The 25,717-nt window shown below is 44.7% G+C and overlaps 1 protein-coding gene across 1 annotated transcript; it reads right to left on the bottom strand.

The window, feature by feature from the left end:
* Nucleotides 1–9,492: 9,492 nt before the first annotated feature.
* On the bottom strand, nucleotides 9,493–25,473 carry drgx (dorsal root ganglia homeobox). The gene is made up of 7 exons (XM_055661612.1): nucleotides 25,216–25,473; nucleotides 24,984–25,079; nucleotides 23,701–23,801; nucleotides 21,973–22,074; nucleotides 19,499–19,671; nucleotides 19,041–19,153; nucleotides 9,493–11,566 (listed from the first exon to the last, which is right to left on the bottom strand). Exons 2-7 carry the CDS (start codon nucleotides 25,039–25,041, stop codon nucleotides 11,304–11,306), a joined length of 810 nt encoding a protein of 269 aa, XP_055517587.1. The 5' UTR covers nucleotides 25,042–25,079; nucleotides 25,216–25,473; the 3' UTR covers nucleotides 9,493–11,303.
* Nucleotides 25,474–25,717: the final 244 nt, after the last annotated feature.

Here is a 25,717-nt window from a genome sequence, read left to right as displayed (position 1 = left end):
GTACAATAGAGGCGTCTACAAGAGGCTTGGATAGGCACATGGACATGGAGGGATACGGTCATAGATAAATGGTATTTGGCATCATGTACAGCACAGATATTATGGGCCGAAAGTCCTGTTCCTGTGCTACACTGTTCTATGTTCTAACATCTCACTGAGGGTAACTGAGAGATCAAGTAGTGTGTGCTTTGTACTGACTATTAACAGCCAGCCTGGGTTTCACCAGATCACTCATATTTATGCTGTAGAAGAGCTTTGGACCACGGTTATGATGCAAGCTGAGAATGCAGCCACTTAGATTCCTCCGACTCCCCACATCGCACCCACAGAACACGGTCCTTAATGTTCTAAATGCTTCTTAAACGCACACAGGCAATGAGTTCCACATGTTTCTCAAAAGCCCTTTCTTCCGCTGACTAGCATAAATACAGGTCTCCTAGTGTTGACCTCTCTGCCAAGGGAAGTGTGCCCTTCCTGCTGAACCTCCTAAACATCCCATAATCATAAACACCTTTGTGAAGAATTCACTCTGCCTCCTGTGAACTGAGGGAAATGATCTGAGTCTTGCCAGCTTCCCCTGAAACCGCGATTCTCCCTCAACCTCCATTACCTTTCAATTTCCTGCTGAAAGTAGACATACAGTTTGCATCCTACCTTGAACAGTTCCAGACGTGACCAACTTCCCACATCTCCGTCAATGAGCCTAATTCAAAACCCAGTTCCTGAACCAGCCACAAGTCCTTAGCTTTGTCAAATCTGTGGAATTAGTGAGACAATAAATCCCTCGGACCCATTTGTCTACAACACAGCAAGGTCTAGATATTGTCTTCCAAAGCCCTACAGAACCTGGAATCATGCCACTCTGTAGGACCTTGTCCATGCTGATCATGTCGACATTTTCGGTTGGTCCCATTTAACTGCATTTGGCCCATGGCCCTCTAAACTCTTCAATTACACATGTCTATAGAAAACTCTTAATAGTATCCCCTTCCTCTGCTTCCTCTAGCCCCTCAATCCAGATACAGACTACCTTCTGAATGTAGACACAACATGCTGGAGTAACTCAGTGGGACTGGCAGCATCTCTGGAGAGAAGGAATGGGCGACATTTTGTGTTGAGACTCTTCTTCAGACTACCTTCTGAGTGGACAGGTTTCACTGAGGTCCCTTTTAAATCTCTCTCCTTCACCTTAAGCCTGTGAGCATTCACTATATCAACCCCCCTCATTACTATATGTATTGTGTGTCAGCTTTTGTCTGATGTTGTATGCTTTTTGCTCACTGTGTTTAATATTGAACATCAGGAACACTCACTTCACGTAATCATTAATAGGATTTCAGAACTGCTTGTTCATAAATTCATGTCATGGGTGCAGAATCAGTCAATTCGGCCCATCAAGTCTACTCCGCCATTCAATCATGGCTGATCTATCTTTCCCTCTCAACCCATTCTCCTGCCTTCTCCCCATGACCTTCAATGCCCTTACTAATCAAGAACATGTCAATCTCCACTTTAAAAATACCCATTGACTTGGCCTCCACCGCCGTCTGTGGCAATGAACGGCACAGATTCACCACCCTCTGGATAGAGAGATTCCTCCTCATCTGCTTTCTAAAGGTACGTCCTTTTATTTAGAGTGCTCTTGTTCACAGCGAGCTCCGACTTGGCACATGGTCCGTGTGAAACATGCGGCTTTGTATCACCTACCTGCGGCACCAATATAATGACAAAAACAAACACCGCTTTCATCAGCTCTTGTGGCATCATTTATGACTGAGCACATGTCCTAAACCAACTAAAAGTAACAGGTCGCCAAGAGGCAAAGGATTGAAGCCAGCGAACATATTTTCTCTCTGTTTATTAAATGTATCATGACATGCAAATGTTACCATCAGCTGTGAAACTCCTGCCGCAAGGTGTTCCACTTGCAGATGTTCAGTGCTACACTATCCATTCGTTAATTGCATGGTACCCTATTCTACAGATGTACAAGAGTATGTCCTTCAATAAGGTACCAGTTGGGATTAATTAACTGCTCATTATATGGAGCAACAGAGAATTGGATCTATCCCAAGAAAAGTTCCTTCAACACATTCTGGCATGATATTGTTTCTTTGCACAGCATCTTATGCATTATACAAACATCAGCCTCTGTCTCAGCCTCTCCCCTCCCCTATCAAGCTCCATCTGTCCATGGTCACCACACCCACCCCTCACCTGGTATCACCTGTGAGACACCAGCCTTTCTCACCCCTCCTTACCTCTCACTTCTAGATGCTTGCCATCTTCTCTCTACACTCTCCGTCCTGATGCAAGGTCTCAACCTGATACATTGACCATCCCTCTGCCAATACACAATCTGCCTGCCCTACAGAGTTCCCCCATCATTGTGTTTCTTTGCTCCAGATTCCAGCATCCGCCGTCTCTTGTACCTGTATGCCTTTTGACGGCAGGAACCAGGCATCTAATCCTACGTAGTCCACTGGGGGTTTTTCCTTCTGAACCTGAACATAGAACAGTATAGCACAGGAACAGGCCCTTGGCCCCACAATGTATGTGCCCACATGAAGCCAAGGTTAAACTTATCTCTGTCTGCACCTGATCCACATCCCTCCATTCCCTGCATATCCATGTGCCTGTCTAAAAGCCTCATAAATGCTCCGATCATATCTGCCTCCACCACCACCACCCTTGCCTGAGCATTCCACTCACCCAACACCCTCTGTATAAAAACACACGCCCCACACATCAACTTTAAACCTTGTGCCTTTCATCTTCAAGATATATCCTCCAGTCTTTTAATGCAAGATCATATTCTTGTTCTGTTAGTTTAAAATGTTTGTCCAAAAGACAGCCAGTACTAATACATAAAATCAATGACACCAAAGGTTGTGAAGTTGTAATGGAGGCTGTAGATGACCAGAAATCAATATAATTTCATTCTTGCTCCAGAGTACCGATAAACAATTAGTGTTCTTTCAATAAGTATCATGCACCAACCTAAGGGCGGGTGAGAATAACCTGGTGTTATAATGGAAATAGACACAAACAACTGGAGTAACTAAGCGGGTCAGGCAGCATCTCTGGAGAGAAGGAATAGGTGACGTTTTGGGTCGAGACCTTTCTTCAGACTGAGAGTCAGGGGAAAGTGAAACGAGAGATATAGAACAAATAAATGATAGATATGCAAAAAAAGTTACGATGACAAATGAAATTCCATTGGAAGCTGAGAGCTAGGTGAAAAAAAAAGTTAGCTGGTACGACTTAGACATAAATAGAAATTAGGTTAGGCCATTGGAAGCCTGACCGCCATTCAATATGATCAGGCTGAAAATCAGTATCCCGTACTGCCTTCTCTCCATACCCCCTGATCCTCTTAGCCACAAGGGATCTAACTCCCCTTAAATAAAGCAATGAACTGGCCTACTACTGTGGCAGAGGTTCCAGAGATTTCACCACTGGTGAAAAAAGTTCTTCTCATAGAGTTTTAAAGGATTTCCCCGCAAGGGTGACCCCTTGTCCTGGACTTCCCTAGATACAATCAATATCTAGCCTGTCCCGCTAAGAATTTTGTAAGTTTCTATAAGATCCCCTCTCAATCCATTCTAGAGAGTATAAACCAAGTTCCAGTCTTTCTCATAAACCTGGGTGTTTGGATAGAGGGGGACGCAGGGTTACTGGAAGTAGATAAAAAATACATTTTGCATAAAAATCGACATATGATTTCAACTGTGTTTGGATATAAAATAAAAAATACATTTTGCATAAATGAAATTTCAACAAAAATCATTCTGCTAAACAATGACTTAATGAAATGGCTTCTGTTCCTACTGCGTGTATAAGGTAAATGTAACCGTTTTGTTTCTGTGTGAGCGGGCTGTTAAAAGTACAGATTGAATTCCTGTCAAATAACCAAAGAGACAATATTCATTTTAAGAGCAATTTTGCATAAAATTCCATAAATATTATTTATTCACAGCTCCTATCCAGTAATTTCCCCACCCTTCAAAGGTATTTCAATTATATATGAACTTCCAAGATCAAGACAAGTCCTGGGTTTTATGTTCAATTATCAGTGGGATGCTAAATCTCAGTCAGCATAGCAAGTGAGATGTTAGACAACTAACTGTTATCATCCAGCATGCAGTTGTTGAATCCCCATGGGTTGGCATTGGCCAAAAGGGATGCAAATGTGGTGTCCATCGGAACTGGGGTCCAGTGTGTGGGTAGGACAGGGTCTGTACTCTGGGTGTGTGTGTGTGTGTGTGCGGACAGAACTAGCACCAGGGACATTAGGGGCAATCTAAAGCACACACACACACACAACCCAGAAACGTGCATGGGTTCCATCACCTACTCCCTTTGAACACACTGAGTTCACTAGAACAATTATTATAAAACCGTGTAACATGGGGAAAGAGTGAAACAAACGTGTTATTTGGGTGTTGTATGGGGTAACCTCCAATGAACCAGATAATCATGCCGTTTCCACGCTGTATCTCCAAACCAAACTAAACTAAACTGAGCTAAGGAGAGTTTTCATGAGTGTGGCCCAACCATGGCATTGAGTGCAAAGGTAAATGTTTACTGATGCAGGTTCTGGACAGATCATGTCTCCTGTCAGGGCCCTTCATCACTTTACGTTGAAGGTGGTGGAATTAGAGTGATAGAGCTGGACATCATGGAAACAGGCCCTATGTCCACCTTGTCCATACTGAACAAGTTGGCATGTTGGGCTAGTCCCATTTGCCTGCACTTGAATCAGTCTTCTAATCCCTTCCCACCCCGAGATCTGTTCAAATGTTTTTTGAAAGTCATAATTGTATCTATTTCTGTAACTTCTTCTGGCATCTCATTCCAGATGTGGACTTCCCTCTGAGCAAAAAGGTTGCCCCTGAGGTCCCTCTTAAATATCCCCCCTCTCACCCTAAGCCAATGGCCACTTCTCTGTAGGAGAACAATGTGTGGGATGCAGAGGTTGGTGGGGTGAAGGGTGAGGATCAGGGGACTTTCTTCCTGATGGAGAAAGTGGGGCTAGAACAGAACTGTGGGACGCAGAGCCTGGAGAAATGTCCTGACCAGAATCAACATCTATCCATTTCCCCCACGGATGTTGCCTGACCTGCCGAGGTTCTGCAGCAACTTATTTTTTGCTCAAGTTTCAAGGGGAAGGAGTGGAGTCAGATACAACAATGACATTTAAAATACATTTGGACAGGTACATGGTTGAGATGAGATTGGAGGGATATGAGCCAAACACAGACAAATGGGACTAGCTTAGATGGGGCATTTGGACAAGTTAGACCAAAAGGTTTGTATTGTTGCTGTAACAATCGGTTTAATAACAATTTATTTGAAGCAACACTAGAGTTGCTTTAGAAGAACAAATTTTGTACGTGTGTTTTTATTTTTAATGAAACAAACCAGACAATATGTATCACACACAGATCTTTAAAAATCTCCTGTACAAATACACGGCTGAGGAAGTGATCCGTAAATGGTGGTGATATTAAGCCTTAATTCACGGACCAGCTTTCTGCACAAGAATGAATCATTATGTTGAGAGCCCCCAGGCTAAAGTGTTCAAACTGACATGTAAATCTTAATAATTCTTCAGTGTATTGAATTGTATTTCATGATGATCTCATTCAGCGTGGAAATAATTTGATTATTGAGGTTGAAACATCAAATATAAATTTGAGTCACAAGGAACTGCAGGTGGTGGAATCTTGACTTCTGGAGAACTCAATGGGTCAGGCAGCATCTGTGGAGGGAATGGACAGACAACGTTTCTGGATGGGGCAGCAGTCAACATTAGTTGAGAGGTGTGAAAGGGAGAGTGGAACCAAAGCCAGAGTGGGTGAACGGTGGGTGTGGGAACAGGGTCCCCGGTGAATGGGCGGGGGGAGTTAGAAACATAGAAACATAGAAAATAGGTGCAGGAGTAGGCCATTTGGCCCTTCGAGCCTGCACCGCCATTCAATATGATCATGGCTGATCATCCAACTCAGTATCCCGTACCTGCCTTCTCTCCATACCCCCTGATCCCCTTAGCCACAAGGGCCACATCTAACTCCCTCTTAAATATAGCCAATGAACTGTGGCCTCGACTACCCTCTGTGGCAGAGAGTTCCAGAGATTCACCACTCTCTGTGTGTAAAAAAAGTTCTTCTCATCTCGGTTTTAAAGGATTTCCCCCTTATCCTTAAGCCGTGACCCCTTGTCCTGGAATGATGAATGAAAGGGTGTGTGAGGTGTCACGGATGTAGTCAGAAGGGATTGGGCGGGGGGGGGGGGGGGGGGGGTATGATGGAATCAAGGTACTTGGAGATGTTCTGGGGCAGGAGCTGGCAGAAACAACGTGTCTGTCAGGGGAAGACAAAAATGCTGGAGACACTCAGCGGGTCAGGCAGCATCTATGGGGCAAAGGAATAGGTGATGTTTCGGGTCGAGACCCTTCTTCGATTTTTTCAGCATCTGCAGTTCTTTGTTAAACAACATGTCTGTCAGGGGAGTTCTGTTTGTGGATTTTGGGAAGAGAGAAGCAGGCAGGGCAGGGCTGGAGAACGATAAGGTTGGAGGCTGTGGAGGGAAGGTCGCCAAAGGTGAAGAGTTTGGATTACAGGCCCGATGAGATGAGTTGCAGGTAAACAGTCCCGACTGTCTACCCGATCAATGCCTCCCATCATGTTATATATTTCTATCAGGTCTCGCCTCAGCCTCCAACTCTCAGCAAAAACAATCCAAGTTTGTTCAACCTCTCCATACAGTTAATACCTTCAAACCCAGCCAGCATTCTGGTAAATCTCTTCTGCAGGCCCTCCAAAATATCCACACCCTTCTTGCAATGGGCCATCCAGAACTGCACACATGACTCCAAATGCAGACAACCAAAGCTTTATACAATGGCATAGTGATTTCCAGACTTTTATACTCAATGCCACAGCCAATGATGGCAAACATACAAGACACCCTTACTGCTCAAACTACTTGTGCTGACTCTTTCAGTGAACTATGCACTTGGAGTTGCTCAATTATAGCAGAATAGTGACAGTGAATGGTACACTTGAGATGCTCTGACCTCTGGGCCAGTGTGATAAGCCATTATAAAATTGGTCTGTTAGTGCAAACTGGGGCACAAACACAATGTGTTTTTGAAAACTAGCATGTTATGCCATTGTGAATGTGCAAGACGATCTCGTTACTACCTTGCAAAGAAGCATGAACACATGGATTAATGCAACAATTATAAAACCACTCAGTCAACAGGATTGTCAGCAGACCATTACAACCAGCAATGGATATTCTCACAAGTGGAGGAAGCAGCAAACTGACTGAACGTTGAACAGAAACTCACCGAGGCTTCACAAGCAGATCTTCCCAATCTGCAATTCTCCATCAAATGGATTGGCCAGACCATCCGGCTTGCAGGAACGCACCATCTTCACCAGGATCCACCATCAATATTGTGAAGGAAGGAACTGCAGATGCTGGTTTAAACTGAAGATAGACACAAAAAGCTGGAGTAACTCAGTGGGACAGGCAGCATCTCTGGAGAGAAGGAATGGGTGACGTTTCAGGTCGAGAGCTTTCTTCAGTCTGAAGAAGGGTCTCGGCCCGAAACATCTCCCATTCCTTCTCTCCACAGAAGCTGCCTGGCCCGCTGAGTTACCCCAGCTTTTTGTGTCTATCCACCATCAGTATTGTTTCCTTTTTTTGACAGTGGGTCAAGATCAGGGAACTGTCTTGTTTTAAATACTGCAGGAACCTATAAACTCTGTCATGCTCCCCAGGAGATCGAGGACATGTGATCCATGGTGGCCATGCCAGTAACCACAATGTGCAAGGGTGAATTGACCTATTAATGGTAAGAATGGACGGATCCTCTGAGTCTGAAATCATAAAGCCATGATTGGGCAGGGATTAGTTCAACTGCCCACAGATGAACAAATTAGCAAAATTCATGGGAATTACTCAATCATTTTATTTTACTTAGAATAATAAAGAGGAATATGAATACTTTATTGTCACATGTGACTAGGTACAGTGAGATTCCTTGCTTGCATACACAATGTATACAAATGTATAAAGAGACCATTCAGCCCATTGAGTATAGCTCAAGTCCCAACACAGCAATCACATCAGTCCCATTTCCCCTCCTTTCATCCAATAATCCTGCAAATTACTTCCTCCCTTTGCACTCCTTTCTAATTTACCTGCAGTCCGAGTCATTTACAATGGCCAATGAGGCACCCAGCGGGTCTTTAGGGTGCAGCAGGAGATCTAAACACCTGCACGATCCCCGTGGGGACTTAAGCCATAAAAAATAACATCTTTCACATTGTTCATAATAATTTAAAATGTTGACTATTTTAATGCCTGTCAAAGTCAAAAGAGTTAACTAATAGGAGGATCCTAGTTTTGAGGAGGCACATCTCACAGACAAAGACCAGGGAATGGAGAGAATGGGAGACTGGGTGTATGATGGTAAAATCACCTCAGGAACCAGCGCTGCATAAAGTTAATTGCGACTGGAGAAGAGATACCGAACAGAGTAGCATCAGAGCCCAGCATCGCTCTGTGACTTCATAACACCATGGGTGGAGCAGAAACACCATTCTTTCCCAATGACTCAATTTGCACTTCACGCTGCCGCAGAAAAGCAGGCAACCTCATCAAAGGCCATTCCTTCCTCTCCCCGCTCCCGTAAGCCAGAAAATGACAGCGCGCACCACCAGACTCAGGAACAGCTTCTTCCTTCTGTTATCTGACCAATCCTTCTATCAGCTGTTCGATTCCCCTGACCCCATTATACACATTGGAATTTGTCCCTGGAACGATGAGATATTACGCTAGGAATTATATTCTGTACCCTTCATTCTACCCATTGTACTTGAGTTAGGCGTGATAGTATTATCTGATTTGATTGAACAGCATGCACAGTAAAGCTGTTCACTGTACCTCGGTCCACATGAGAATAACAAATCTAAACCTCCCCAAGTTGTTAACATCCAATTGCTCAATCTCCAACTATGAAATAATCTTCTATTCGTCGTTCTACGAGTTCCATTATTCACATCCTTTTATCCCTGTCGTTAGTACATCTTCCCCAGCCAACAATGGGCCATTATGGACTCCACCCTTCCTGAGGTCATCTGTTGATGGCCCTGTTTTGTTCTGACCTTCATCTTTCAGACTGAAGGGCTCTGACACAAAACCTCACCTATACCTTTTCTCCAGTGATACTGCCTGACCCGTTGAGTTACTCCAGCACTTTGTGTCTTCAGTGTAAACCAGCATCTGCAGTTCCTTCCTACACTATTGAATCTTTTCTTTTTGTGCGCATATCATCACAAACTTACAAAGCTTCAAGAACTCAGAGCCTAAATAATTAAATGGGGTGATTGGCAGCGAGGGGCTCCAGACACTGGAATAGTTCAAACGTTAAATATTACTGACTGTAAGGTCAGAAATGTTACTCATAAACCAGAAAGGAATAATGCCAATGCTTTTACAGTGTTGCTGAACAAGCAGTATAGTATTCACCATATTATGATACTGCAAGATTCAGAAGAATAGTATTTTAATGATTTGCAGCTGAGATGTCCAAAATTGATTGGGCGATTGATCAGGTCCTAGGCGAATAACTTTAAAAGCTTCGCGATTCAAAATGGAATTCACAGCTCCACTGGACTTTCCAAAGCAACATTTACAAGGATGAATTTGTCGGGCTAGTGTGTTGCACACAGACTCCATGACAAGTCTGTGGGATGATCTGATTCTTTACCTAATGCTTATTGTCCCGTTAAATAAATCGAGCCGTCTCTATTGCCTTTAATCTTTATTAATTATTACTTTTTTAAACAAAGAGGTTAAACCATGCATCATAAACAACAAGCTTCCGCCCTCTGTAACTGCACTCTGCCTCAAGCATCAAACAAGAATTCCACGTTATCTAGTGTGGCAATAGTCACTTGTGTCGCTTCATGAATTATTAAATCAGTACTTCGTGGTAATACATAATTTCTTATCAATTATTCATGCTAATGTGCGTGTAGTTTACTTAATTGTGTTATTGGCGATTAAAAGTAATTTCCTGAAAATCCTCAAGGACAGAAAATTTAATCAGTGTAACTACTTTTCGGATGCAATGCTGTTAAGTATTCTTAATTTGTTCAACAGTCATTTATTTATGTACTTTTCTGCAGGAAACACAAATTTAATCAAACAATTACATTTGAAAGTTGGATTTGCAAGAACCTAGATCACATAAAGTTCAGTGTTTTGCAAGTTAATCATATTTTCGAAAGAAGAAGTGTGAACTTGATAATGAAAGATCGGGATGCATTGTTTATCCCTGGATGTAACAATTAATCTCAGACAGCGGCTATTTAAAAAAAAATCACCGTGGCATATTGCTCCAGAATTTACAGATCAGACCCATTGTTCTTGGTAAAACACGACATTTATGAATTATTTTGAAAATAAAGCAGCAACGATGAAGATATTTTTCTCAATGTCGGTTTTTTTTTTAACATTTTGCCCGATCACATGTTTCCCATTAACTAAATGCAGTTTCCCTTCTTCCTAAAAATCACACATTTGAATGGTATTTACAATCCACAATACATGTTCTCAGTCACTTACAACATTCATATTTCATCAGAACTCCAAGTTAAAATTAACAGCATAAATTAAAATCATAAATCCTGTTGCAGCAGAAACTATACCAGAAATTGTGCTATTAATATTTTAAATGAATTCCTGTTAACGGTTTATCCACTTAATAGAAATCTACTACACCAGTGACCTCAAAGCGTGGAGTTTTATTGCGGACTAAAAGTCACTTCTTGCAGAGCAACGGACTTGTGTCAGCACACGTATTGGAAAGCTGCAGTTACTGAATGCTTTCACAATTGGTCTACAAATGCTTACCTGCTTTTTACTGCAATCTCCACCCTGCATGGTGAGCTGAGAATAGTTAACATTGCATGTGTTCTGAGGAGGTTCTCTGCAGACAATGCCAATTCTAGCACGTGTCTGCCTTCCCATTAAATCCATGAGTGGGATGAACACGGTTATAATAAACAACGGCAGGCAATTATTTTTGCTGCAAAAATCCAGAATCCATCTATTTACATCTTTTGGCTTTGACTCAGGTTGGAACATTTTAGCTTTTATACAGATAGAGTCATGTGTGATCAGAGTGTGGACCCGGCATGTCAGAGCTCTGAGGATATTCTCAAGGAAGTCATAAAGTGATTTCAAGTGTTGTCTCTACAGTCAGGGTTGGGTTCTTCTGCTCATAGATTTCTTTCGCCCTCAAGCTTCTCTTTGGCGTGGCTTGCCTTCTCCTGGTCTGTGTCCAATGGAGCCTTTGTCCCAACCGCGGGGCTGCTGGTGGGCGCTGGCAGCAGGTTCGCAGACTGGAGAACGGCCTCAGAGTGTTCACGCGCTTTCATCCGCAGAGCCGCCACGCTGGCCGTGCGATTACTCTGGCATCCGTATGGTGGCAAAAAGGACAGGCCCATTGGATCCGGCACACAGCAGGAGCACAGGGAGTTCCCTAAAACAAACACAAGCACCAGAGTAAGGAAAAAAGACACAAAGTACTGGAGTAACTCAGCGGGTCAGGCAGCATCTGTGGAGAACATGGATAGGTGACGTTTCACAGAGTGCTGGAGTATCTCAGCGGGTCAGGCAGCATCTGTGGAGAACATGGATAGGTGACGTTTCACAGAGTGCTGGAGTAACTCAGCGGGTCAGGCAGCATCTGTGGAGCTAAGGAAATAGGAAACGTTGCCTATTTCCAAAAGGGTTTCAGCCCGAAACGTTGCCTTATTTCCTTAGCTCCATAGATGCTGCTGCACCATAACTCAGCGGGTCAGGCAGCATCTGTGGAGCTAAGGAAATAGGAAACGTTGCCTATTTCCAAAAGGGTTTCAGCCCGAAACGTTGCCTTATTTCCTTAGCTCCATAGATGCTGCTGCACCATAACTCAGCGGGTCAGGCAGCATCTGTGGAGAACAGGGATAGGTGACGTTTCACAGAGTGCTGGAGTAACTCAGCGGGTCAGGCAGCATCTGTGGAGAACATGGATAGGTGACGTTTCACAGAGTGCTGGAGTAACTCAGCGGGTCAGGCAGCATCTCTGGAGAACATGGACAGGTGACGTTTCACAGAGTGCTGGAGTAACTCAGCGGGTCAGGCAGCATCTATGGAGCTAAGGAAATAGGCAACGTTTCGGGCCGAAACCCGTAAGGGTTTCGGCCCGAAACGTTGCCTATTTCCAGAAGGATTTCGGCCCGAAAAGTTGCCTATTTCCTTAGCTCCATAGATGCTGCTGCACCATAACTCAGATGGTCAGGCAGCATCTGTGGAGAACATGGATATGTGACGTTTCGGGTCAGGACCCTTCTTCAGGCACAATACAAGCGGCATACTAATGATTGAAATGTCACATTCTGCAAAGTTTAACATTTACTCAATGATGTGGTCGGCTAAAACGTACTGGCACTTGAAAAGAATGCACTATTGAGTAATTTAGATTGCAATTTATTTGAGTTGGAAAAGCACTTTCCATGTTCGGCAATAACAGGCCATTTGACATCTCAACGTTTCTAATTATATTTGTCACCCAAAGATAACTTAGATCAGAGGGGTGTGCATACAAGGAACTGCAGAGGTGGGTTTACAGAAAAACATGTAAAGTGCATGGTTTGGTAGAATTAAAACAGATGTTATTTCACGTCGTGAAATAATTGAAAGAATCGCTATTTGTTTGTTACTCTAAATAATTGTCAATCTCCTGAGTAGAACCTCATGAGAAGGAGATTCAGCGACACTTCAAACTATCTACAAGATCCGAGTTACCGCACTTTCACATCTAACTGGTGAAGGATACCCCCATATCTGGGAACAATGAGCATTCTGGGCAATAATAGCTTGCATTTCTGCATTTGGTTCAAAGGTAGATAAAAGTGCTGGAGAAACTCAGCGGGTGCGGCAGCATCTATGGAGCGAAGGAAATAGGCAACGTTTCCGGCCGAAACGCTTCTTAGACCATGTAACAAAATGTTTTTAACTAGCCAACTAAAATAGAAATTAAGATGTATTGGTGCATCCGGGTAAAGCCATTCATACAACAATATGCAGGAATGAACTGTAGATACTGGGTTAAACCGAAGACAGACACAAAAAGCTGAAGAAAGGTCACAGCCCGAAAAGTCACATATTCCTTTTCTCCAGAGATGCTGTCTGTCTGACCTGCTGAGTTACTCCAGATTTTTGTGTCTATCTTTTTTTCATTAAAAAAAATCACAAAATGTTCAAGTATCTTTCTGAATGATCTACAAACACATAACTTCGTTGTGCAAAATTGTGATAATTGTGTGCAAGTTAAATGCCATAATGTCCGAGTTTTTCCCACTGTGGACTTCCTGGTGTCAAATCATATGGCCGCAGACCACAAAAACCTCCGCAAATCCTGTCATTCATTCCCATTGACGTCAAACAGTGGTCACCCATAGAATTGATAAGTACCCATGAAGTAATAGTGTAAAAGAAACACAACGGATCTGCAAGTATCATATCTGAACGGGGTGGGAGATTGCAACCTTCACGTGGTCCGCCCTGTTTCGACGAATGCAATCAACCTGGCGTGCACAGTCAAATAAGATCAAATGGGACAAGTTGTTCTACAAGTTTAGGCTGTGCACGCCATACACAAGAAGAAGAAGATATCTGAACAAAGGTAGAACTAGATGACTTGGGCTGCAGGGAGCATGTTCTGGTTAGACCAGTGTGGACCAAGCTTGGCAGTATGAGCCAGCATGTGTTAATAAATAATAGACGTACACACATTCAAAACTAAAATCTGTACCGTCCAGGGATGGTAATTAATTCATGTTTGCTCTGTGGACCACTCGTTCTCCTGTTGCACTAGATTATGTTTAATATTTCCCAAAGATAAGGGAAGAAAAGTCATAATATTACCAGACTGGGAATAAAAACCCACCTACAACATCAAGACGTGCATTCTAAATATTATTAGTTATCATGATTTATATTGACAATTAATGGATTGAAGATCAGCTTCCTCAAAATTGAATTTGTTCCCACTGTGTAATGAGCCTGGCCAATCGACCGCAAATTGCATGTAATCCTTTGTCTCGTGGCAAAGTGGGACTAGCTTCAGTTCATTAATACTGTTGTACTTAAAGACTGAAGCGCAGACCTAAATGAGTGCAAATGGTTAGGGTTGAGAGAAATCTGGAATTTGATCGAAATTTAACCTTGCATTTTATACCAAGAAATGTAGTAAGGCTGAGATTTCAATTAAAAATTCCAAAAGTTGTTTAAAATACGCTGAGATGAAGAGAGTTTTGTGTTTGTACAGGATTGACTTTAAATGTTCCATCGCAATTGACACAGGTGACCAAATATCAGCAGCACATCCTTGGCCCTACCTGCTTTAACTGTACAAGGGAACATCTATGGTTAGATGGTTCTTTATCATCACCTGTACAGTGAAGTTATTGTCCTTTTTGTGCATAGGGTTCAGTAAAGTATTGCCATATCCAAGCACAGTCCCTGATTAGTACAAAATGCATAGAAATTGTCCAGTGCATGCAATAACTGGCCACTCACTGTAAGTTTCATTGTAACTATAATGCACATGTAAATGCATCTGTTGACTGTTGACAGACCAATTTCCCGCCAAGTTGTATCATATCGTATCGGATGCAAGAGTGGCCAGATTAGGTGCAATTTTCATAGTCCACTCCCATCCGTTTGCTCTGTATTCTGGAGCGGCTGCCGACCCACGAGAGTCCCCGGCAGTGACGTGAAACCTCCCCTTCCATTGAGATCCCCGGGGTTAATCAACAGGCCTGGTCTCACAAGGCTGGAAGATCACGTGTGGACCTTTCACAACTGATGTCCACCCAGCCCATGTTTGGACTGTGTGCTGCAGATATCACAGTCGTATAGAACATCCGTTCAATTTCACAACAACATTGACAGCCTCCCAGAAAACAGCAATTTGTATGAAACTGGTATCTAAAATAATATATAACTTCTCAACTTTTGTTCAGAATCCATTGTGAAATTTAACCAATAATTGGTTAAATTCACACACTCGTTATACAAACTGATGTATGAATCACGGCTGAGATCTCTCAACATTTGCTCGGAGACCAGTGTGTGATCACAAATGGCATTCAGACATTGTAGATTGTTTCCGACTTCGACCCTGCCAAGTCTGGCTCGCGTTAAACACCTGAAGAATTGATCAACCTGTTGGGTTATCTGGCGGGAAATGTGTTTCGAAATTCCTCAGCGACTAACTGTGGTCATGGAGGCGTGTGGATTGTGTAGTTCTCATCTGTGGTGTTCGCTAGCTCCCACGGTAACTGCGGGAATAATGCCATGGTTATGGCAAACACGTGTATCTCCACATGCCATCATTCCCCCAGCGCCACATGTGCGGCTGCTGTACAGATCTGCTCCTAGTTTCGTCGAGCTTACAGCTGGGGATTTTCACTACATCTCCGCACTAGAATCACGCCATGGCCAGCAGTCTCGAAGCCAACATCTAACCTAAACCAAGAGTGAAAATACATCGCGGATTGGTTCACTCTGTACCAGTTAATACCCTCAGCTCTGTTTTAATACTGCAATAGAAAATAAATAAGTATGCTGATTATTTATGTCTATTGTCCATAACTATTGTTTGATCAGCCTTTATAATACAATCATTAATTAACCTGTTTCAAATTGTTCCCTTTCTCCAACATTTGATATATACAGTGATGTATACAGTGATGTATACATACAGTGACGTATACAGTGGTATATACGGTGATGTATAGAGTGATGTATAGAGTATGATGTATAGAGTGATGTATAGAGTGATGTATAGAGTGATGTATAGAGTGATGTATAGAGTGTATGTATAGAGTGATGTATAGAGTGATGTATAGAGTGATGTATACAGTGATATATACAGTGATGTATAGAGTGATGTATAGGGTGATATATAGAGTGATATATACAGTGTGATATATACAGTGATATATAGAGTGATGTATATAGTGATATATACAGTGATGTATACGGTGATATATAGGGTGATATATAGAGTGATATATACAGTGATGTATAGAGTGATGTATATAGTGATATATACAGTGATGTATAGAGTGATGTATAGAGTGATGTATACGGTGGTGTATACGGTGGTGTATACGGTGATATATAGAGTGATATATAGGGTGATTTCATGAAAGGTCACTGAATCATAGATCCTCACCCACGTGGACGCAAAATTTAACTGGGGTACAAACGTCACTTCTGGTACATGTTATTGATGCTGAAAACGCGAACTTTCAAACCCGTTAAAAACCGCGAAAAGGGCCGGTTTTTGAGCTGTAAATAACTGTGCCAGTCGGGGTGATCGTGAGGCACAGCTACCTTACTTTACAGTCCAGAAGATAAAGAAAAACGAAGGTAAATACAAGAGGGAGTTGAAGGGGCAACAACAGCGGAAGTGGTTAGCAAACATTGGCCGTGCAGATAGAAAGATCGAAAATATCGGGAATTATCGCGTTTGTTCGCTGCATTTCATCAAAAGTAAAGCATTATGTTTTATCTTTATTCATTTGTTATATAAAAAGTTTTAAAAGTGAAAAATCCATCATTAAAATTGCAAAATCTTCCATGGTTCTCAGGTGGGTTTTAACATGCAAAAAGAGAATGCTTCTGAAGCTACATTTACCATTTAAATAATCGTAAACTATCAATGCGTTTTGAAATGAATTTTACTCAGATGCAAGCTGAGGAATGGGATAATTGTCAGCTGTTAATTGGACAAAATCAGGACATTTTATTATTATTATACAATTAACAGCTGACAATTATCCCATTCCTCAGCTTGCATCTGAATAAAATTCATTTCAAAACGCATTCTCGTGAATCGGACTTTATTTTGCACTGAACGTTATTCCCTTTATCCTGTATCTATTCACTGTGGACGACCTGGTGAATCGTGTGTTTAAGAAGGAACTGCAGGTGCTGGAGAATCGAAGGTTACACAAAAAAGCTGGAGAAACTCAGCGGGTGCAGCAGCATCTATGGAGCGAAGGAAATAGGCAACGTTTCGGGCCGAAACCCTTCTTCATAATCATGTAGCAAACAAAAGCTTTTCACTGTAGCTCAGTACACGTGGCAATAAACTAAACTAACTAGTTATTGAAAGTGACTGTTGCATGAAGGGTTAACTACAGACTATAATCTAGTCTGTTTTCAACGGTCTTGTCAAATTAGAGAATGCGAAGACAGGCACGGGATGCTGGAGTAAATCAGCGGGACAGGCAGCATCTCTGGGGAGAAGGAATGGGTGGCCTCGACCCTTCAGCCTCGACCCGAAACGTCACCCATTCCTTCTCTCCAGAGATGCTGCCTGACCCGCTGAGTTACTCCAGCTTTTTGTGTCTTTATTCGGTGTAAACCAGCATCTGCAGTTCCTTCGTACACGGCCGATCCATTATTCCCGGTGCCAACATTCCCAGGTGAAGAACAGGTCGTAGCCGATCTTAACTCGATTCCGAACCGCGTCCAATATTTCTTTAAAAATCACAGCTGGGTAAAAACAGCAACGGCACGTGTGAACTAGCGCCGCGCCGGAGTTAGTCTCACCGCCACCACTGGTATGCATATCGGTTTATCGGCAGCGACTCGGCGATTGGGAGATGTGATGTAACTGGGGGTTGGGGAGGTTGGGGGGGGGGGGGGGGGGTGGAATAAGAAGGAACTGCAGATGCTGGTTTAAACCGTAGATGGAAAGCTGCAGTAGCTCAGCGGGACAGGCAGCGTCTCTGGAGAGAAGGATTGGGTGACGTTTCGGGTCGAGACCCTTCTCCAGCGGGGGGACAGCAGCCGAGATGGGGAGAGTGGATCTCAGCCGCTACCACAGGTGTGTGGGACCTGGTCAGGACACGTTCAACGCCGCAGCGCGAGTTACATGAAGCATCGCTTGGCCCGGGATGTGTAATCTCGCGTCAACCCCGCGCTCTCACTCACTCCCAACTCCCAACTCCCGCCCGTACCGGATTCCACTTTCTGCTCTTTGCTAAATTATCCGGACGCATTCCCATTGATAGACGCAACAACGAGAGACATTCCACCCGCGGCGCATCACACCATCAGTTACAACCATCTCCGTCTGACGCTGCAGATCGCAAAACCTCCAATTACTTAATACAAATCGAATTAAAGATTCTCCTCGTGGGAAGCGGTTGGGGTTCAGACATTGAGTGGGATTAAACAGCGGGGCGGTTGTACAGGAGCAATATGTGGAGGAAGGAACAGTAGATACTGGTTTGCATCGAAGGACAGGCAGCATCTGTGGAGAGAAGGAATGGGTGACGTTTCAGTTCGAGGCCCGTCTTCAGACCCATTCCTTCTCCCCAGAGATACTGCCTGTCCCGCTGAGTTACTCCAGCATTTGTGTGAAAGTCCCGGGAGACTATACTCTCCGCCCGGGCACATCTGCTCCTTTCTCCGGCCGGGTGGGACTGTGACTGGCGTGTCCAGCCTGCCTGCCAGCCCACCAATGCTGCCCGGCCATGCCTGGCAGAGGAGCGAGTGCCGCCTCTCACCTGACCATCAGAACCTACACTGGACAAAAGACAAGTCCGCGACGCGGGCAGCATGTGTGGACAGACAGACCGGACAGACTGACTTGACCACTCTGGACAATGGTCTCGACACGAAACGTCACCTATCCCTTTCTCCAGAGATGCTGCCTGACCCGCTGAGTTACTCCAGCACTTTGTGTCTATATTCGGTGTAAACCAGCATCTGCAGTTCCTCGCGGCATATTTTGACGGGCGGACTAGCGCGGGTTTCCCCGCTAAACCCAGTTCTCGTGTCTCACTCCGTTCCTAAACCTTGTGTCAATTGTCAGAATCACAATGTCACCGCGATCAGAATTCTCCCTCGGGAGGAGGTGAGGTGAGGAGAGGCTGCGGGTGACTTACCTTTCAACGTTGCCACTTGTGTTAAAGCCTGTGCGTATGTAGCGGTGTTGAGGAGTGTGCTGGGCAGGCAGGAAGGGAAGAAAGGTCCCGCTGGCCCCACGGCCCTGTTGAGGCTGGAAGAAAACGAGCGTATAGTCAACCTCACAAATCACATATACGCGTCTCTAACGCGACCAACTTGCACTTAGTTTCATCCCGGCTGTTATCAGGCAACTGAACCGTCCTAGGCTACCACAACTAGAGAGCGGTGCTGAACTAATATCTACCTCATTGATGGCCCTCGGACTATCCTTGATGGGACTTTACTTTGCACTAAACGTTAATCCCTTGTCACGTATCTGTGTAAACGGCTCGTCTTTCCGCTGACTGGTTAGGACAAGCAACAAAAAGCTTTTCACTGCACACGTGGCAATAAGTAAACCGGAGGCAGAACAGGTGGATGCAAAGTTCGCTCTTACTTCTGTGGCATTTCCAGCGGGTCTTTCTTATTCCTGCTTTGATCCATTTGCGACGGAGAGCTGAGGTTCCTCATGGGCGGCGACCCCTGTCCCACTGCCTCCTTGCCCGTCTCCTGCTCCGCGCTCCCTCTCTCAGTTTTCCGCCACTTGGCCCTCCGGTTCTGAAACCACACCTGCCAAGTAGAGAGAAGTATTGGACATGATGAGAGGCTGAGTGAGGCACGGGGAGACCTTGCTCACAGGATGGGGCAGTCAAATACGACAGGACACAGCTTTAAGGTGTAGGGGGGGGGGGGATATGAGTATGTACAGGTAGATAAGAGATAGTTTGGGCATGAAGTTCGGCACACACATTGTGAGAAGTACCCGCTCTGTGTTCTAATAGCCAGCACTATGGCGCTGACAACGGTTTAATTTAGGACAGTATGAATGGTTGATACACTTACAGCGGACATAACTCTTGGCATAACTTTAAATAACATAAAGGAAACGATGTAATAGCCAGACAGAGTGGGCCGAAGGGCCGGGTCATGCCATGTTCCATGTTCCATGTCAAGGTGGCAAGTTCGAGCCCAAGGCTCCAGCATTCACAGCTGGCTCCCTTTTGACCAAGTGGATGACAGACCGGGAATGCAGGCACTGCGGAACCGTGTCCCAGCATAACTTCGTTGAATGTTTGGAGATACAGCGGGGAAACAGGACCTTCGCCCCCACCGACCAGCGACCCCTCTTCACTAACACAATCCTACACACTGGCCACAATTTTACTATTTTAGCGAAGCCAATTAACCTAAAAACCCGCACCTGTTTGGAGCGTGGGAGGAAACCGGAGCACCCGGAGAAGCGTGTACAAACTCTGTACACACAGCAGCCGTGGTCAGGATTGAACCCGGGTCTCTGGAGCTGTGGGGCAACGACTCTTTAAACTCAGCAGCCTATCATTCCATCAACACGGACCCACCCCACTGACTAACCAGTCTGAAGAAGGGTCTCGACCCGAGACGCCACCCATTCCTTCTCTCCAGAGATGCTGCCTGTCCCGCTGAGTTACTGAGCGTTTTGTGTCTATCACGCACACACATCAAACCACTACTCTAGATAAAAGCCCCAGCAGTTTCCCTTTCATCGTTTCTGAAAGGTAATACAATTCGTTCGTTCAGAGCACAATGTTGATCGCTCAGATATCTGACTCTAGTGAGTATTTGGGGTCTGATTGTATCGGCGGCTGCTGGCCGGACCACATCTATTGTGTGCGTGAGATTTCAATTGGAGTTACTTTCAGTGAGATATTAATGAGTCTATAATCGTGTAAACTTGGGTCAGCTAAGTGCGGACCAGATGCAGACAACTTCTTGCATCGTAATTGAATGAAGGTCGTTGGCTATAACAACATTTAATTGAGCAATTTTTCATTATCATATTTTAATGACTTTCCACTGACAGTCTGCTGCAGAGTAGCATGCATGATGAAGTCGTTTATATCCTATTTAGCGTTTGTTTGACAACATCAGCTTCGATTAAGGCTGGGCTTTCTAACGCATTAATCATATTTTAGTGGCCTCCACATTCCACCCAGCCTCTTTCATTGCCTTTGTTTTCCTGCCCCCCTTTGCCCGCCCCTCCCTTTTGTGTCGAGGAACTAAAGTGCGGAGTGGGGGAGCTGGCTCTCCGGTTTGGAGAGTAATTGTCACCATTTGCTATCTCACCCCGGCACAAAGTCGCGATCCGTCCGTTTTCAATGGCCTCTAATTGCCACATTTATCTCCATTTGCAGTTTCTATGGGAGCGGCCGACGCTGAGAAACCGCTTAAAACACCTCAAATAGCATTCCATTGAAAAAATAATAACACTGTCCCAGCGAACGTGGAATCATGTGCAGATTTAATAAGCAGGATCCCTTAATCCGTTTATGGAAGAATAATATGTTTGCCGTCTCTAATTTGGAACAGCTAATTCCATTATCTCGCTGCACTCATTGAGTTTAAAACGCTAGTATCCTGGCGTACAGACAATCTACCGTCATTCTTACGATGACCTTACTCTCATAGATATTAGCTACGGCCAATCTGAAATACATCGTGTTTACATAATCCTTGCACATGGAGCGGGGTTTAGATTGCACAGAGGAGGAGAATCTGTCAATAGCTTCGCGTGCACCTCTCAGCGAAAGATGAACATCATCTCGGGCTCACAATTTAGGAGATAGTTTGGAGGTTTTTTTTTCTTTCCAGCCAAGGAAATGGATCTGCATTGATGTAATTTAGTACCTTAGAGACACGGACAAATTAGTGTAGAACATTATCACTAGTTAATTATAGATGAACGATTAATCAAACTAATTTAATATTCCACATTATGTTGACGTTATTAAAGTGCATCTCATGAATGACAGATAGTCTTTCATTCTTTTATCTCCCGGCCAAATGTGCACTTTGTATCAGAAAGGCCGGCCTCTCCTTCCCAAGCCTCGTTACCTGGACTCTGGCTTCGGTCAGGTTGATCTTCATTGCCAGTTCCTCCCTGGTGAACACGTCGGGGTAGTGAGTCTGAGCGAACACGGCTTCCAGCGCTTCCAGCTGCAATGCAAGCACACAGTGCACCTTCAGAGAAACACACCTTCCCACACAATCACAGGTCCCGGTTCGCCATCCGCCTCGTTACACCGTCAATGCATTCCCAAAGTTACCCCCAAATATCGCACCGTTTCATCCGGTTGTTTTTATTCTCAAACTGATCAAAACCTCTGTTTTGTGTATATGTGCGTTTATGTATCTGTGGGAGAGAGAGAGGGGGAGAGACGGGTAAAATTAGCAACAATTCCAAAATAGATTGGATCTGAAACAAACTTTTATCATCTTTCTGTGTGTGTGTGTGTGTGTGTGTGTGTGTGTGTGTGTGTGTGTGTGTGTGTGTGTGTGTGTGTGTGTGTGTGTGTGTGTGTGTGTGTGTGTGTGTGTGTGTGTGTGTGTGTGTGTGCGCGCGTGTGTGTGTATGTGCGTCGTGCGTGTGTGAAGTTTTATCGTATGCTGTGTATAGATGGGGTACACTGTGCTAGTGTGTGTGTGTATAGATGGGGTACACTGTGCTAGTGTGTGTATAGATGGGGTACACTGTGCTGTGTGTGTGTGTGTGTATAGATGGGGTACTGTGTGCTGGGGTGTGTGTATAGATGGGGTACACGGTGCTAGTGTGTGTGTGTGTAGATGGGGTACACGGTGCTGGTGTGTGTATAGATGGGGTACACTGTGCTGGTGTGTGTGTGTGTGTATAGATGGGGTACACGGTGCTAGTGTGTGTGTGTGTGTATAGATGGGGTACATAGATGGGGTACACTGTGTTGGAGTGTGTATAGATGGGGTACACTGTGCTGGAGTGTGTATAGATGGGGTACACTGTGCTGTGTGTGTGTGTGTGTGTATAGATGGTGTACACTGTGCTTGTGTGTGTGTGTGTGTGTGTGTGTATGGTGTATATATGTGTGTGTGTGTGTGTAGATGGTGTACACTGTGTGTGTGTGTGTGTGTGTGTATAGGTGCTGTGTGTGTATATAGTGTGGTATGTGTGTGTGTGTGTTTTTGTAGATGGGCGACATCACACATCACACACAGAGCTTCTGTAGAGAGACATCTATACACCACACACACACATATATATGTGCAACACACAAACATATATAAGTGTGTGTGTGTGTATATAGATGGGGTACACGGTGTGCTGGTGTGTGTATAGATGGGGTACACTGTGCTAGTGTGTGTGTGTGTAGATGGGGTACACGGTGCTGTGTGTGTGTATAGATGGGGTACACTGTGCTGTGTGTGTGTGTGTGTGTGTAGATGGGGTACACTGTGCTAGTGTGTGTGTGTGTGTATAGATGGGGTACACTGTGCTTGTGTGTGTGTGTGTGTATAGATGGGGTACACTGTGCTGGTGTGTGTGTGTGTATAGATGGGGTACACGGTGCTGGAGTGTGTATAGATGGGGTATACACTGTGTGTGTGTGTGTGTGTATAGATGGGGTACACTGTGCTGTGTGTGTGTGTGTGTGTATAGATGGGATACACTGTGCTGGAGTGTATATAGATGGGTGTGGGATGGGATACACTGTGATACACTGTGCTAGTGTGTGTAGATGGGGTACACTGTGCTAGTGTGAGTATAGATGGGGTACACTGTGCTGGGGTGAGTATGGGGGCCACACCGACCTGCTGCAGGGTGAACGTCGTTCTGTTCCGGCGCTGCTTTCTCCGGAGGAACCCGTCATCGAAATCACCCGCGCTGTGGCCCCCAAAACTGTTGGAACTCACTGAGAACAGAAACAGACCATGACTGGCTGTTAAACACAGAGGGACACTGGGGTTAATAAAGAGAGGGGGTGGGGCTCCATTTAACCCGTGATAGAGCAGGATTAGCTTTTAAAAAATGTGTAGGAAAGAACTGCAGATGCTGTTTTAAACCGATGGTGCCGATGTGCTGGATTCATGGTTTATAATTGATAGATTTCCACTAAGCTAAAATGTGTTTAAAATTGTCAGGGAGAGGCCACGCTGCTGGGGGTAACGAAAAATCACTCTGTCCTCTCGCCGCTGGTTCGTGATAGACCCTCGGATGCTGCGTTTGGGTCAAGAAGCGATGGCTTCCAATAAATGTATTCCCCACCCAACCCGTCTATAATTTGTTTGCAAAACAGCATAAAAGATTCATGTGGCGCGTTTGGCAGAAGGAGGAGCGTGACGACATTTCACAGCGTTGATTGGAAGTATGACACGGGCCATCTGGGCTGGTGAGGCCCGGTTGTGCCCCGGGGCTAAAGGGAAGGCGCAGAGGGGAGAGAGAGGCAGGTGGCTCGCTTCTACACATAGTACCAACACCCACGGACACTCGCCTTCAATGGACAGCGGCCACTACACTACAGCCCGTCGATAATTCTGTAAAACATCCATAATTTACCACCAACCTTTAAAAGATTGCAAAATGAAAGAATGCAGAGGAAGTTAGAGAGAAGGTCGCGGTCAGCATTCTCATAATGGTTATTTATGTAACTCGTTAGAAGGAACTGCAGATACTGATTTGAAATTACACCGAAGATAGACACAAAATGCTGGAGTAACTCAGCGGGACAGGCAGCATCTCTGGAGAGAAGGGACGGGTGACGTTTCGGGTCGAGACCCTTCTGCAGACCAATACTGCCAACTATTGTTTAGTTAGATGAAGGTTAGTTGAGTTTAGAGTGTGAAAAAAAAAATATCCCGACTCGCTTCCTGACACCGCCCGAGTGCAAACGGAATAAAAAATAAATGAACCGTTTAACGGCGGACACGAGTCTTCGTTGTGATTTGGGAATGAGCACAATATTATATAACATTTCACAGGCAGCTTGTGCTTTTGACACTGATATGTTTCATGTGAACGACCCTGTTTCAGCGCGAAGATTATTTACAAATTACAGAATCGAGATGGGTCGCAGAATCGGCAAAAATGTACTTACAGGAATTAGTTCGACAACACTCCCCGTCTAACTGCGGCGGGCAGTGGAAATAAAACATCGTGGGACACCAGCGCGCCGGGCAGAGTGGTTTAGTATCTGAGAGAGAGAGAGAGAGAGACAGAGAAACAGAAGACAAAATGAAATTTCACACTGAAGTTTGCGTGTCCGGGTCGGAGAGGAGCCGCTCCGGGTGTGGCGTGGGTCGGAGAAACAGAGGCAAAGGGGCAGATACCTGGGTCGGAGCGAAGGCGATGACTGAGGGCGGAGGCGGCGACTCGAGCTGGGCCAGTCCTCACTCTGTAACTGACCAGATGCCTCTATCTATCTGCGCCAGCGCTGCCTTTATAATCTCACGCATAATTGGCCTTAATCTAATTATTTCCAGCATTGTCTTCTGTGAGTAACTTAGATAGGTCCTGCGGGCACTGCCAAAATGCACACGTGGTCCCGGACGTCATTTCTGAGCAGCGCACGTTCGCCTGAGATTTGTAAAAGAGTTTAAAAAATAGACATATCTTAAACGCCCTTCGTTATCCAGCCGCGCATCTCCGAAAACATACACCCCGTCCCCGTCCCCGTAACTCCCGCCTTCGCTGCAACTGGAGCCCTTCCCGCCCAGTCCCACAATACAATTAAAACAAGCAAAGTGCAGGATGAACTGCAGATGCTGGTTTACACTGAAGACAGGCACAAAATGCTGGAGTAACTCAGCGGGACAGGCAGCATCACTGGAG

Source organism: Leucoraja erinacea, chromosome 34 (genome assembly GCF_028641065.1).
Source record: "Leucoraja erinacea ecotype New England chromosome 34, Leri_hhj_1, whole genome shotgun sequence".
NCBI classification, from domain to species: Eukaryota; Metazoa; Chordata; class Chondrichthyes; order Rajiformes; family Rajidae; genus Leucoraja; species Leucoraja erinaceus.
This window is presented reverse-complemented; position numbering and strand designations above follow the sequence as displayed.